Source organism: Garra rufa, chromosome 7 (genome assembly GCF_049309525.1).
Source record: "Garra rufa chromosome 7, GarRuf1.0, whole genome shotgun sequence".
Classification (NCBI taxonomy): domain Eukaryota; kingdom Metazoa; phylum Chordata; class Actinopteri; order Cypriniformes; family Cyprinidae; genus Garra; species Garra rufa.
The window spans coordinates 47,740,191-47,756,437 of NC_133367.1; the positions used below are offsets into that span (position 1 = coordinate 47,740,191).

Below are 16,247 nucleotides of genomic sequence, written 5' to 3' on the forward strand. Positions count from 1 at the left end.
CATAGCATTAATATTTAACTTGTTTAATTTTATATATAACTTATAAAGTATTTAAATAATTTATAGTCTGTTTGTGTCTGAGCTTATTTATTTATTTATTTTGATGACTTTCTGCACTTTTCTGCGCTATACTATATATTTAGGTGCATGTAAAAGTACTACAATTTATTATACTAGTAATTTTATAATAAATCGAAAAGCAAGACGTCTTGTAAAAACTAGGGAGTTGAAATGGCAGCCAATGATTGATCCTTTGCTGCCATCTTCTGGTTATATGGGTCATTTCATCTCATTTTCATCTTAAAAACATATTTTCTGTAAAAAAAAACTTTTTCCATGTCTTCTTTGTGAATGAAAAGTAAATCTTTGAAGTGAATTTATTGCACAGCTGTAGCGTTGAAAAATAAAGAAAGGCTTTAAAATATTACAAGATTTTAAAAATGTGTTCATGACTATGAAGGCAAGTTACTGATGATCAAGAATACGATTAAAGAGAAGCATCGTTAGCTAGCTAACGTTAGCCTAAACGTGTTATGATGCTGTTTAGCTGTTAGCATTTAAATGTACAACTATGCAGGTTCTCTCCTGGGATTTAAATGATATGTTGTTAAATAATATGAACTTGAATGTTCATTATTTACTATGTTGCACTTGTTGTCAGTTTCTGATGAGAAGGAGGCAGTAGAGGAGTCTCAAGAGTGTCCACCTATATATAGCACATATAAAATCAGCTTCAGCCGAAGTTTAGCAGCTGGCTTATCATTATGCGGAACACTCAATTTTAGTTTCTCAGTTCCTCTTTAAAATAGTGACTTTCAATCTGTAGTCCAGATGGGTTTTTTATGCATAAATGTCTTAAATCTGTGCATTCAGAAACCATACTAAAGCTGAGCTGTGATTGTGAGATATAAATATAATGTTGGAGCCACTCCCCCAATGGAGAGCCTTTATATGTGAGCTGCAGAGGGAGCTCTGTCTTCTCTCTTCCGTTCGTCTGTCCTCAGGATCCGGCTCCACAGCACCGTCTCATCTGTAAGGTGTGTGTCTGACACTGTCTCATCCATTCATACATATATATATATATATGGATATATAGAGGTGCGTGTCTGATTTATACATATAGAAAGGTGTGTGTTTAGGTGCCAGTATTGCGCCGTTTTGTTCATCGCAAGTTCCGTGTTTGCCGTCAGTATGCAGACTAGCACTTTCTCATTTGAAGCAGTCATGAAGCATTGCTAGTGTGCATATATGTGCGTGTGACAGTCTTTGTTTTAAGTAGTGAACACTTGTTTTGTTGTTTGAGCGCTATCGCTTTATTCAGCAGATGTGAGAACAGCACACACACAGAGACAGCCATCTCCGGCTTAGATCGCGACAGAATCCCGTTAAACCGTCGAAATGCAGTGGCTGCATGAGTGCGGCGGCGGCGTGGAGCGCGTTCATGAGCAGCATGTGGGGAATATGGCTGCCGCGGGGCTCTTCCTGGCTCTCAGCTGCTCGCGTCTCTCATTGTGTTTCACTCGCTTCGATCTGAACTTGAACTTGAACTTGTGAAGTGTGGCTGATTGCGAGCTGTGCGTGTATTATGTGCTGAATATGGGCACGGCTATGGGCGTGTTCGCACCAAATGCGACTGCTCTGCGCAAAGCCAAGTTTTGAGCAGAAACTGGGCTTTCTACTATAACTGGGCGAGAACATTTACATACCGACGATTTCAATGGCATCTAGCGGGATCGCGCATGCACGCCATCTGCAGGTTGGCATCTTTGACCGTGCAACTTTTTTCCGGAATAGGGGCCACGTGACCCACTTGACACGTCAGGAGAGTGACGTCGTCTTTGAGCACATACCCATGCATTGAATGCAGCCGTGCAGTTTGACACTAGAGGTGTGTGTGTGTGTGTGTGTGTGTGTGTGTGTGTGTGTGTGTGTGTGTGTGTGTGAGTGTGTGAGTGTGTGAGTGTGTGTGTGAGTGTGTGTGAGATGAGGAATGCTACTAAAGGCTGCACACGACAGCAACTTAATAAATTTACATGTTAAAAAATGTTTATTTTAGAATTGTTACATAAAAGAAGTTATTGGCATATTAATAAATTGACAGTTATTCATCACAAGTTCCTTATTTTGCATAACATTTTATTTATTCCTCCAGGCTATTTTTGCCATTTTGGTTACACAATAAACCGTATGTAGCATTTGAATGACAGAGAAACTGAGAATGTTATTTAACACATTCTGCTTGTGGTTTTTATTAGTATTGGCTCAGTCTTTTTATTGCCTTTAAATCTTATATCAGCAAACTTCAGTATTGATGGGCCTCTGCTTTGTGTATTGATATAAGAACATGATCAATGTCGAAATTAGTTTAACGCATGTGTTGAGTGCGTTACCCTGTTCTGCAACTGAATGTGCTGTGGTGTGTTCGTGAAGTAAAGTTCAGATTCCTGGTTTATTTGGAGATTGCATGTGTTTGTTCCATAAGGGCACGCTGTAGTTTTGTTTGTGCAGGTCTTCAAATCCTAATTGTTCTCTTAAACCTGTGCATTAATGTTGCTCTGGTGTTTGCATGCGGCAATGTCAGTGTTCTGAAGATTAATAGCTATTTTGAAAACCTCCTTTTACTTCAGTGCAGAAGACATCTTTTAAACGGTTGATGGAAACCTAATTTGTATAATCAGTATAATGACAGAAGTGTTTTCTTGTGTCTGTCAGAACCATGGCTGCCAAAACAGAGCGCACCTTCATCGCCGTGAAACCCGACGGAGTCCAGAGAGGCCTGATCGGAGAAGTCATGAAGCGCTTCGAACAGAAGGGTTTCAAACTGGTGGGAATGAAGTTTCTTCAGGTTAGTTGACATCTGAATGAACTTCACATGTTCTCCTCATATTCCACTTGATGTTTTTCTGCGATCAGCTGTGCTGTGTTTGGTGCGTTTCATCAGAAACCTGCCAGACTTTATGTAGTGTAATCTGTAATGCTAGATCGCTATACACATTAATTTAAACTATTTACTTTTGATTTAAACATGGTAAATAACATGCATAACCGTTTCTGCAGTTACATGTAGTACACAACATATCTACAGGCTAGATCTTAAGAAATGCTCCTTAAAGTCAAATCATTCAGAGTTCTCCAGTGAGAGTTGAACACGGTGGTTTTTTTATCAATAACACGGAGGTAACGGCTGGAGTCACCAGCGTTTGCAAAGGTTATGGAATTAAATGTGTATTAGATATTCAAAGACTCGATGTGAAGGCTTTTGTGACACTTTTTAGTTAGTTTCTTTGTGAATCATTTGTAAATGGTACATTGTAGAGCAGGTGGTCCTGACTGAACTGTAGATGTCAATCCTCATTTAGTGATATTCCACTCCGCTAAAGCAGGATCTGATGCAGGGTTTCCAGTGTAATTGGAAAACTGAGAGTTGAGTATGGTGATGGGGATATTGTGTCAGCTGCTGTTTTACAGCTGGGTTGCGTTACTTACGGTATGTTTTATAACATGAATATTTTTCTGGTTTGTGGCGTTTGCACATCTAACTGGTTCTTATGTTCCGTAAAATGCATTTGGAGAGATTTTTGGACTCTAAGTCTTCCATGATTCCTAATGCTATAACATCTGGTTGCACCAAAAATAGTTGAAAGTGGAGCTGGTAGATTGTGAGCCAGGCCAGAGTGTTCAAGTCTTTTCTTTTTAAAATATTCCAGAATTGATGAATAAAGAGCCTTTTCAAGTTGTAGTCTAAGAGGTTAAATTCTGCTGAGATAATGCAGACATCTAACAGTTTCTCTCCGGTTGTGATGTGACAGGCGTCTGAGGACTTGTTGAAGCAGCATTACATTGACCTGAAGGACAGGCCTTTCTATCCCGGACTGGTCAAGTACATGGGCTCTGGGCCGGTTGCTGCCATGGTGAGTGCTCTTCATCAGCTGAACTAAAGGTAAACCGTGAAGCACGCAGGTGGAATTGAGTTTTAAAGTCAGAAATACTCTTTCTCGTTAGGTATGGGAGGGTCTGAATGTCGTGAAGACCGGAAGAGTGATGCTCGGAGAGACCAATCCTGCCGACTCCAAACCCGGCACCATCAGAGGAGACTTCTGCATTGAAGTGGGCAGGTGAGTCTGTGCTGTGTTTCTGTAAACCCAGTTCAGTTTGCACCGACCCTGACATCATCCCGCTCAGGCCCTGTGTCTCGTACTGCCGTATTTCCATCCTCAGCCAGATGTACACTGTCCACCGTGTTCTCCACCTTTGGGCCACTGTAGTGACAATGTCTGTAAGCAATGCAGGCATTTTGTAGTTGGATGTAAAAGTATAATATGAACTACTTATTGCTACTAGCATCTGTTTTTCTTTGCTGGTCTGGAAAGCATGTTGTTTAGACTTCAGTTACTGCCCAAAATGACACCATTTATTTTTTCCTCTTTTTCCAGGAACATCATCCACGGCAGTGACTCAGTGGACAGTGCAAATAAAGAGATCAACTTGTGGTTCAAGCCTGAGGAGCTGGTGAACTACAAGAGCTGTGCACAAGACTGGATCTACGAGTAAACCGCAGACAAACCACCAAAACCCTGAACCGATGCCTTCTTTCCTGGACCAGTTATCAGTAATGGACTTGAGTTTGTTTGTTTGTTTGTTCCATCTTGTAGTTTCTGAAGCACTTGTTCAAATAAATCAAAGTCTCGTATTTGTTTTGGAGTCGTTTTAATATTCACTTTATTCTTAAAAATAACCAAGCTAGCATGGACATTCACTCTTATGTACTACTACTTCAGCCTTGCATGCTAACAGGGTTCATTTGGTTTCAAACATTGACAATATTCTATACCAAGTGAACTGGGGGGTGTTCCATAAAACAAGTTTACCAAATAAGCCAGGCTTATTTCAGTTAGTCTGACTTATTTTGAGCCAAATCAAGTGACAAAATGTCAGACTAACTGAATTAAGCCTGACTTATTTGGTAAACTTGTTTTATGGAACACCCCCCTGGTTACATGAAGAGAAATTTCCTAATGTGAGCTTGCTAAAACTCCCTGTTGCTTTTTTTTTTTTTTTTTTTTTTTTTTTTTTTTTTTTTTTTTTGTCAGTCCCATCCCTAAATTACAAAATGTGTCAAATCTGTGTCTTTATGGAATCATTTTATAAATATATAATTATATATCTTGACTTATATATGTATAATATTTTTTTTTTTTTTTGCAATTTTCAAAATGTTTCATAATTCTGAGCTTTTTTTTCCTCACAGTGCTAAGTTTACGTTGTAACACAATTGTAATGCGTAAGTTAATGCAAGTAATGGCGCTAAACCACTGACAGCTGTGTTTAAAAACCATTTTAAAACTGATATGAAATCTGGCAACCAATGAAGTGGAGGGGGGAAAAAGGCTGATATGCTTGTTTCTCAGTTCTAGTAATCACTCCAGCTGCTGTGTTTTTGAACACATCTCGTGTTTTTGAACACATCTCGTGTCTTTAGCAACATTTCAAAAGTGGAAAAAGGCTGTTCCGCAAACACTGGTTTATGATTAACACAGCACAAAAATAACACTCTCAAATGTAGAAAACCACGTAACGATAATGTATCTAAAGACTGTGATAATCATCTTACATTTATGCACTGGGCCTGCAAAAACGACTGCAAAGATAATTGTGTATTTTCTGCTGTTTTTCCTTCCATTGAAATTGAAATCAAGTCCCAGGGAATGGGTAGACGGTTTTAACCCATGATTTAAAAAACAACCCACAGCAACAGTGTAAAAGTAGCCCAACATTTGGCAGCACTGCCTGGAAAAGCGTCACCCCTGAATGGACATCATGTGTCTCATTGATGGGAATATCTAATCTGAATGCATGCAAGAACATAAGACTGAGTTCTGTGGCACTCCGTACTCGATTTGTGAACTGATACCTCATCCTTACTACAAACATAGTAGCAACTGGGTTATAGGCCATGCTAATGTCTGTCTATGAATGTCAACATAATTCTCGAGCCTATTCCAGAGAATGTCGTGGTCTGTATTAGTGTCAATTTAATAGTCCTAGAAGAGAGAAACAGTCATGGTCAGATTATGCAAGTCATTTGTAACTCTGAATCAGACAGGATGCTCAACAGGACACAGTCAACCAAAACACCAGCCCACACCCTGGAATCTTAAACTGTTAGCAGGTACAGGATTGAGAATACATGTAGTTGGTTTTGATGCTTTAAAGGGACAGTTCACCCATAAATTAAAATTCTGTCATTAATTACTCACCCTCATGTTGTCTCAAACTCATAAGACCTTTGTTTAATTTAATTACGGACAGAATTTTCATTTTTGGGTGAACTGTCCCTTTAAAGCAGTAGTTCCCAGCCATGTTCCTGACAGCCCCCCAACACTGCATGTTTTCCATGACTGTATCCGAAATCGCCCCCTATACCCTCAAATAGTGCCCTATTTGAGGGTACAGACATTTTTAGTGGTGTTCAAAACCACTGTGGTCATTCAATCCCACAATGCACCGCAAAAACGAGTGTACAACCGATATACACTCAACAGCTGGAGATAACCCATAGTTAGAGTCGCGACTGAATGAATTCCCGGGTCTCGCCAGAAGATGGCGCCTGCAGCTGAATCATCCATCCATTCATTTTACAACACACTCGTCCACGGCGTAATACAGCACACAACACGGGTACAAATTCATTGTAAATTGATTATTAAATCGTTTAACTAGGGTTTATACGTACTTTCCGTGACAGAGTTCCAGATAAATCATTTAATCTTACTACTGGAACTGCCAGTTTTAAATGATTATTAGGGGTGAGCGGGGCACAACCTAACGCAGGGTTAATTGTAACACGCCTGTTTTAAATATTTCCACACATGCTAGCATAACCAAATTTACGGCGTTTACTAGTTGCCATAGCAACACTATGCAGAGAAAAAAAGAGCGCCAGAATTCAAAAGCCTTTTGAAGATATCGCTGAATATTTATTTTACCATAGTAAAAGTACATTTCTGGCTGAAGTAAACTTTTCATTTCTGTTTTTAGTATTCATTTAAAGTTAGACAAAACTGATATTATTTTAATCTCCAATTTGTCATTTATCATTTTAGATAGTTTATTAATGCTTCGCAAACCAGCAGAAGACACTAACCTGTTTTAAACTCCAATCGCGCAGCTGGGGAAAGATGTAACACTGAGTTACAATATTCCCCGCTGTTATTAAACTATGCTATACTGTGACATTAGCGGTGCAGTTTACACGATTTACTTCTAAGGATTTTGATAAAAATACCTCAAGAAACAGGTGAATAAAGGCTGACAATCAGTGTTTATTGTTCAGATGTTATTATTTCAAGTAATGTAAAGCATTTTGGCTGGTTTATGTGTGTCGTGTTCTATGAGAGCTGTGTGTGGAGGAGTGGAGTGTTCTTCTGAATGTCTAAATGTGTTTCATCTATCTGTCCACATTGTTTTGAACTACTGTACAGCTGTGTGTTGCGATCAGGGCTGTTCAAAGCATTGTTGCGATGTGTTCATTTTCAAACTCCGAAATTCGATTATTTTTTTTATTTTTTTTAAACGTCATTACTTCATTTGAAAAAGTTAACACATGTATTTTACTGACAAAATATTTTAGTTTGTTGTGTATATTTATTTCATTCGATCAGATAACAATTTAAGCTGTCATATGGTCGTGTTACAACGTGCCCCTCAGATGTTACAATGTACCCCACCTACGGGGCATGTTGTCACGTTTCACTTCCTTTCTATTGAGGCAAATAACGAAAAACGTATACACTGTAAATATGAAACAAAGCGATATATTTGTACTAGACAAGTGTGAAAATAACGTGGATAAAAAAGTTTACTCTGAACCCCACGTGGATTTACATAAACCGCGAAATTCAAAAAGTGTTAGGTTGTGCCCCGCTCTCCCCTACACAGCAAGCAAACTATGCAAAAGCGTCCGTCCTTCCGGTGCACTTAGTGTCCGAATTCACTCACTCGTTTTCATTCACTGCTTTAAGTAAGTAAACCGTATGAGTGGACTAATGTAGGGAATAGTGAATGAGGGTATAGGGGGCCATTTCGGATACAGCCTATGTCTCCTTAATCAAACACACCTGATTCAGATGATCAACCCATTAGAAGTGACTCCAAGACAGTCGCTGCGTTCGAAACCGCATACTTCCATACTATATAGTAGGCAAAAAGCAGTAGGCGAGTGAATAAGTATGTTTGAATCTTCAGTATTCATAAAAGAGTAGGCGAGAATCAGTAGGCGAGTGCACTAATTCTCGCGAGATTCGGACGAACGTCTACTTAAAGTGCGTCCGAATATGCCTACTTACCTACTATATAGTATGAAAAAAGAGTACGTGAAGAAAGAAGTACGTCCGAAACCTCAGTATTCATAAAAGAGTAGGCGAGAAATCCCCGGATGTCCTACTGCTTCAGCCCAGATCCTGAAGTGTTCATCTGATGCACACTTTTCAATCACAGGAGGCCAAAACATCATCATCGAACGTGATTGAGAACCACAACGAGAGTGTTTAGAAATGTGAGTATTACAAACCAAAACACGGTTCCCTTTCTTAAAATTGTATTTGTTGAGCTACTGTATCGTAAACTGCTGATTTGCATTAGGTGTCAAGACATTAGACAGTAAGTATGTAGAATTCTCTGTTGTCAACACTGCTTTAGATGAATGTAATGTAAATAAACATATAGTTAGTAAACAAGTAAACATGAGTTATCTATTTCATTTGTCTAATAGTACTGTTGATAAATTCAGGCGCATTTGTATTGGATAAAAAGCCAATTAACACAACAGCTACCTCATAAATGTAGTATTGAGCACACGAATCAGAGGGAGCTGAATCTTGTTGGATGTTACAGGGACAGATGAGACAAGTATGCTTGTCTGGTGAAGAGTGATTGATGAAGCAGTGCTGCCATCAAAGGCTTTGAGTGAGTACACTACAGACATCAAGAAAACATTTTAAACCTTAAGTTGCAGTTTATTAATAATATTTAATAATAATAAAAAATAACTTTAAGCAGAGCCATTATAGCACTTTTCTGATTCTTGATTTCTGTGCCTTTGTTGCAGATATTTTGTGGTAGAGCAGGACCTGAAAGGAAAGGGGACAGCAGCATTTGTGGGGGGAAAAAAAAGTAAAATCTGAAACTTAATATAAAGTTAGGTAATTTTGTCACTATTTTGTTTTGTTACTAATAGTCAAGTCAAGTCAAGATTATTTATACAGCGCTTTTTACAAGACAAGTTGTGTCAAAGCAACCTTACAGTATTAAAATAATAAAGTAAAATGTCAATAATAATGCAAGAGTTCCATATTGCAGCAAAGTCAAATTGGGGAGGACTCATCTGGTTCCCATGGCCTTGTGCCGGTGGCCGTTTAGGGTAGGAGTTCTTTCTTGATGATCTGTCTCTGGGGCTCATCTAGTTGACACGGTATCCGCTGACATTCGGCTGTAGGTGTTGATCCACCATCTGCTCTTGCTGCTAATACAGAGATCTAATGACATTGTGCTGTTAAAAGGACAGCTTTTGTATTGCATTTGTGCATCTTTGTATGATCTGAAATATCTGCTGCAGACTGGTGTGTGCAGTGAGAAAAGAGAAATCCACAGCAGCATCCTGGAAATGGTCAAGTGCCATGGATGAGATCCTCCATCACTCCACCTGCTCTTGGTCTCATCTGGACCAGATGTTGCTGTGGTCTCTTCATCCTCAGAGACCAAAGAGCCAGCGAGAGCATCTAGAGAAAGACTAAAATACCAATATGTCTGAATAAAGCTTTGATTCATGTGTCTTTATTTATGTTCATGGTTACTTTAATTTATTAATTTACTCATTTATCCATGTTGTTGTCTGTAAATAAAATATAAGATTCATTAACATATGCATTAATTAATTACTTGATTGTAAAAAAAAAAAAAAAAAAAAACATGCTTGCTTTACTAAAAATATAATTAATTATAGGTCAGCCATTGTCTTCTTAACAACTGTCTTCTCCAAATACAAGATCTTCGAGCAGCTGATCCACGTCTCCTTTGTGCAGATATTGCAAACATAGAGGAAGATGTACTAGGGTCATTGTGTTACTGATGCTATGAGGTGTTTGAGCACCTGTTGTGCTTATTTTCTTTTTATTATTAATACTACCTAACTTACAATTACAAGCTCAGGGAAAGGCGGTATTGATCTTTAACAATGAACAATCATGATAAAAACTAAAAACATAACCATTAGGCTCGCTTACATCATAGTATGCAATTATATACACGGGGAAATATGATTAAATATCTCTGAATAATCAAAATATTCACATCATCGTTTATCAAAAATTGGATTTGTTTTTGTTACAGATAAGCCTCAGGGATGAAAAAGGATTAAATTCAACAAGAATTTAAGATAGCTTTGCGTGTGGATAAACAATTTTGAATATAAAACAAAAAAAATAACTTATTCAAAAAATAAAGAATTTGGGTTTTCGTAACAAAAATTATTTCTTTGAGAATTAAAAAAATACAAAAATCTTAGTGAGCCCAAAACGTATCTGTTATACTACAATCACAATAAAAGAACAGCTGTTTCTTCAACATGACCACAAAATGAACAAATTTTTATCAATATCAAAATATTTATAGAAAGATGAATTAAACCTGTCGCTATATGCTATATTAAGTTGTTGCACTTGTTATAACGTCGTTGGTCACATGATAACGTCAACATGGCGGAAGACGTGCAGATCACATCCATACTCAACGAGATTTGGCTGTAGAGTACGTACTCTTTTAGCGCTCGTTAAGTAAGTACTTATTGAAATTAAGTACCTACTCATTGAGTATGCGGTTTCGAACGCAGCCAGTGTTTCTCAACCCTGGTCCTGGGTGCCCCCCAACACTGCACATTTTGTATGTCTTCCTTATCTGACACACCCATTTCAGGCCTTGGAGATGTTTCCTAATGAGCTGATGAGTGCAATCAGGTGTGTTTGATTAGGGGGCGCCCAGGACCAGGGTTGAGAAACACTGCTCCAAGACCTGAAATGGGTGTGTCAGACAAAGGAGAGATGCACTCTGGTCACAGACAAGGGAACAGAAGTTAACAGTATCTCAAAATAAAAGAGCAGTTTGGGGAGAGGTGGAATCAGTCCTGTCAACTAGCTTTCAACATGATCATTGAACAACTCACCTCTGCTCCTGTTTTGGGATTTGCAGATCCAAAGCTTCCTTACATTCTGCGTGCATGGTGCGTTTGAGATCTCTCTTTTCTTCGTGAGCTTGAGATGTGAGCAGATGCCTGTCGCTGCTCAGAGAGATTCAGTGCTCCAGAACTGGATGTAAAACGTAAGAGCCATAGGCACCAATCCCGTGCACCTATGGAAATGATCAAGCACCCACAGGAAAACACGAGATATTCTTGGCCTTGTTTCCCCAAGGACAGTTTTTTTCTTGAAGTTCTGTTGATGTTCAGCTGTTGAATGTGGTCTGCTCTTGAGTGAAGTGTGAACCATTCCTGGATTGTGGACTGTCTGAACTCTCTTCTGTGTGGGTAACTCTGTAATTGGACTGGCGAGCTGCCCACTAAGTGGATCTTTTGAACTTCCAGTTTCGAGAGGACACAGAAACGGAACTTATTCATCTTTAAATTTCATATCACTCTTCCTATTTTGCCATAGACTTTAGAGCAGGGGTGCTCAAACCCAGTGCCTGGAGGGCCGGTGTCCTGCAGAGTTTAACAATTAAACAATTAAACATGTTGCTATAGACTGCATACACTGAGAGAACCCAAAGTAAATTGAACTGTATAGTATATATAATGCAGTGCCTTATATGTCCAGTAGGTGGCAGGTCAAAAACACACATAGACATGCAACAGCACAAAATGCATTATTTGAGAAATGAATGGCCTACTGGTGTTGTGGAATGGTGTCTCCTCATCCTTACCATGTCAAGAATATATGATATTATTTCCCCAATTTACAGTCTCTACACTGGCTACCTATTAGTTCCGTATCAGTTACAAAATATTGCTACTTTCTTAGAAGGCCCTAAATGATTTAGCTTCTGTGTGTCTTCTATCAGACTGGGTTCAGACCAGCTCTCTCTGTTTAAATCTTGTTTAAAGATCTCTTTAACCATGTATTTACATAATGTAACTAATAACTTTGTACTCTAGTTATATCTGAATGAATGAATGATGCATTTGTATAGCGCTTTCATGTGTATTTCCGTACACCCAAAGCGCTTTACAATCATATGGGGGATCTCTCCTCAACCACCACCAGTGTGCAGCATCCACTTGGATGATGCGTCGGCAGCCACAGTACAACGGCGCCAGTGCGCTCACCACACACCAGCTACAGGTGGAGAGGAGAGAGTGATATAGCCAATTTAATGGAAGGGGATTATTAGGAGGCCATGATTGACTAGGGCCAGTGGAGGGAATTTGGCCAGGACACCGGGGTTACACCCCTACTCTTTACGAGAAGTGCCATGGGATTTTTTGTGACCACAGAGAGTCAGGACCTCGGTTTAACGTCTCATCCGAAGGACGGTGCTTTTTTACAGTATAGTGTCCCCATCACATATACTGGGGCATTAGGACCCACATAGACCACAGGGTGAGCACCCCCTGCTGGCCTCACTAACACCTCTTCCAACAGCAACCTAGTTTTCCCAGGAGGTCTCCCATCCAGGTACTGACCAGGCTCAGCCCTGCTTAGCTTCAGTGAGCAACCGATCTTGGGCTGCAGGGTGATATGGCTGTGGCTCAGCCATATCTGATCAAATGCACATTATCATTCTTTGCTTGAAATGTTTTGAACAGCAGCTATGCTGTTATTATTCTCTGTATGCTTTTCTGTTTCTGCCACAGGATGGGCATCCCATGCTAACTAGAAATTACACAAACTTCATTCTGGGTCCGGCCTCTAAGGATGACCCAACACCTGAGAAGAGATGATGCCTACCCCTCCGAGGACCTCAGGTGACACCAACCCTGAACCAACATACAAAACTAAACTAAATTACCCTTACATTGCTGTAAGTTTGATCACAGCATATAGTCTGTTTGAATACATGTCATTAACTAACTGCATGAGTGGACTCTGTTGTGAAAGAGCTTTGTGTGAAATCACATTGGCATTAGGAACCACACCACATTAACACATAATCTGATTACTGAAGGTTTTCAAATATACAACAAATATTATTGCAAGTCAAACAACAGTGCCATTTAAGGAAGAAAAAAAAACAGATCTATCCAGATACTGCAGTGGTGATGCAATGGCACGTGGCAGAAAGACGTATTATCAGGCCAAAGTCAGCATGACTCAGATGCTATACACACAATACACAAGCATTATTAAATTAAGCTTAAACATAAAACTGCATTATAGACCTAAATTGAACGGTTTCAAATCGATTTTCTCACCCAAGATGTATGCGTCTTGCTTTCTTTAGCAGAACAGGAATTTCTTAAAACTAAGTTTCTAAACTGGGAAGGTCATTTTAATGGAAATCCTCAAGCACTCCCTGCAACTGGTGGTGATACGTGCTAGTTGTCACATTGTAAGATTGTCCCATATCTTGTAATATCATGTTTAGTTCTTTTCTGTGTTGTCTTTTACTTGTTCTCTTTTATCTTGTTTATAAAAACTCTTTGATAAACTTCTTCCTTGTGTGCTTAATTTGGATTGTTCTACTCCAAACCATTACAACATCTGCCTGAACAATTTTAACATATTTTTCAGAGATTTTCAGCACAGGCTAAAACAGTAGAATAACACGGAGCTATGTTTCAATCACACACATGATAAAGAAAAACTTTACCTTCTGCCAGATTGTTTTCAAGGATAAAATCCAGCCCATCCACAGGGAGTTTGATGATAACCTCTACCTTCACTAAATCCAAAACTAGGTCTGAGTTTAGTTTATGGAAAGAACTATAGCTCTACTGCATCTGATCATGTGTGAGCTTCAGCTGAGAGGCAGTAGTTCCTGCAGTAGTTCCTGCTTTTATCCCACAAAATCAATATTTTTCAAATATTTTTCTTTTGAAGTATAATAAGATTTTTTTGGGTTGGCATTAAGTATGCAATTCTGAAACTGATCTTTAGTTGTCAGAGAGCTTCTGTAAAGCTTACCTGTTAGTGGCTGCCTGAATCAAACAAAGATTATTAGATTATTGAATGTAATTATCAACGTGATGGTTGCGCTTCACTGGCAATTATTGCTTAAAGTTTGAATTTATGTACACAAAAGGTGTAGATCCTGCCAATTCTGTGGTGGCTTTATTGCAGTATTTGCACAGTGTAACATTTTTATCTTGTTTGTATACTATAGCCAGGGAAAAGCTTCTAGTTGTCGATTTCAATACTTGTACTGCAGGACTCTTCAACCCCTGGAGGGCCAGTACTAAATGAGCTTCATTAACTCACTGCCTGTGATTTGTAGGTAATTCCCTTCTGAACTGCCCATGAGTTTTTCAGTCCTGCAGAAAGACGTTGCCACCATCATCCTTCACAGTGGGAATGGTATTCTTAAAGGGGTCATCGGATGCCCATTTTCCACAATTTCATATGATTCTTTAGGGTCTTAATGAAAAGTCTATAATATACTATGGTTAAAATTTCTCAATAGTAGTGTAAAAAAAAAGTCCTTTTACCTTGTCAAAATCAGCTCTGCAAAATATCAGCTCATTTTATCGCATGGGCCCTTTAAATGCAAATGAGATCTGCTCGCCCCGCCCCTCTCTGCTGAAGGATTACGAGCTGTAATGTTTACTTTATCTGCATTTAGCCGCGTTTATTGGCGAAACTTGCCAACAAGCACATTATTAAGAAAGGCCATTTGCAAAGATGCATAAAAAACCCTTATACTCACTTCCGCTGTGGGTGAAGCTGCATCAGGAATGATCCACACGAACATAGACGCATATGTAGATCAGGATCGGTGCTTTCCATTTAAAAACGAAAGTAACGTTAATCCTCTGCGTCTTCAGCGGCTCAGATGTCGGGAGTAAATGACGACTGCTATGTTCATGATTATATCCAACAACAGAACACCTCAATCGCTCAAATAGAGTCTTCCTCTGCACCTGAGTCACACAATGAGGATCGTATTCGGACTGTTTCAGCTCGGTGAGGGCGGGGCTAAGGTAAGGCGCTCATGTCAATCAACTGTGTGTCGTCACAACGACAAGAAGCTGAGAATGAGCTGATTTTAAAATGATTAAAACAATACCACTGGGTGGATTTTTATCATTGTAGGGTGGTTGTGTACACAAACGACCAACACACATCAATGTTCAAACAACATGGAAAAGTTAGTTTTGCATCCGATGACCCCATTAAGCCGATAGGAAGTGTTCACCAAACATCGCATAGCGTTTCCCATGATTTTCAGAAATTTTCAGTTTTAATCTCATCTGACCTACTACTGAAACTACTTCATATAGTTTTTCTATATATATTTGTTGCTTCTTCTCTGCACATAGGATCTACAATTAACCAGTCATGTATAATATCAGTGTCACTTATGCCTCCAAAAGTAATTACCACAATTTCATTATTCTATATTATACAAGTACAAGTTGAGGAGCCAAGATCAAAGTTTAATTTTTTATTAGTTTCATTATGTAGCCTACATTAGGTAGTCATTGTGAGTGTGCTGCATCTGGTTAGGACATGTAAAGACACTGTTCCAGACACGAGAAGCGTGTTCAATGTGGAATGCAAGTATTGCCAGAGTAACCAACAACAATACCTGTTTGTGACAACAACTAAAAATATCCCACTTATGAATGAGGCTATCACTGAATACTGAGAGTAAAAGAGGAAAATCAGCATGACCCGTTTTAAAGACACACACACACACACACACACACACACACACACTTTCTCCGAATTTCACTGCTCTGACAATCCACTGCATTTATGGTTAAAATGTGTAAATGTATTTACTTTTTTCAGTTTCATTAAAAATGTACGGTTAAAATAAATAAATTAAATGAAAAGTGACATTGCTTTCTTTATTGTGTAGTAAAATTTATCACATAGCGCCACCTATAGTGTCCATAGCAAATAGTGCAGGGGGCAGTGGTGGAGAGGATTTCAGTAAATGTACTGGATTACTTGAGTATCTTTTTGGCTACTTTGTAATTGGATGGAATATCAATGATATTAGCAACATTTACACTTAGCCTGACTGCATTTATTAAT

At 39.0% G+C, this 16,247-nt stretch overlaps 1 protein-coding gene across 3 annotated transcripts; it reads left to right on the plus strand.

Moving 5' to 3' along the window:
• The first annotated feature begins 918 nt into the window (after nt 1–918).
• On the plus strand, nt 919–4,690 carry nme2b.1 (NME/NM23 nucleoside diphosphate kinase 2b, tandem duplicate 1). Of its 3 annotated transcripts, none has more exons than XM_073844261.1 (5): nt 919–1,037; nt 2,713–2,845; nt 3,810–3,911; nt 4,003–4,115; nt 4,434–4,690. In XM_073844261.1, exons 2-5 carry the CDS (start codon nt 2,717–2,719, stop codon nt 4,549–4,551), a joined length of 462 nt encoding a protein of 153 aa, XP_073700362.1. In that variant the 5' UTR covers nt 919–1,037; nt 2,713–2,716; the 3' UTR covers nt 4,552–4,690. The 3 variants fall into 3 exon arrangements, with proteins under 3 accessions (XP_073700362.1, XP_073700364.1, XP_073700363.1); XM_073844263.1 differs by having other exon boundaries at nt 1,014–1,032; XM_073844262.1 differs by lacking the exon at nt 919–1,037 and adding an exon at nt 2,153–2,185.
• The last annotated feature ends 11,557 nt before the right edge of the window (nt 4,691–16,247 follow it).

Coding starts and splice junctions, on each gene's coding strand:
- nme2b.1 (XM_073844261.1), top strand. CDS start 2,717: ATGGCTGCCAAAACAGAGCGCACCTTCATCGCCGTGAAACCCGACGGA. Junction 2,846..3,809: donor TGGGAATGAAGTTTCTTCAG/GTTAGTTGACAT, acceptor GTGATGTGACAG/GCGTCTGAGGACTTGTTGAA. Junction 4,116..4,433: donor TTCTGCATTGAAGTGGGCAG/GTGAGTCTGTGC, acceptor CTCTTTTTCCAG/GAACATCATCCACGGCAGTG.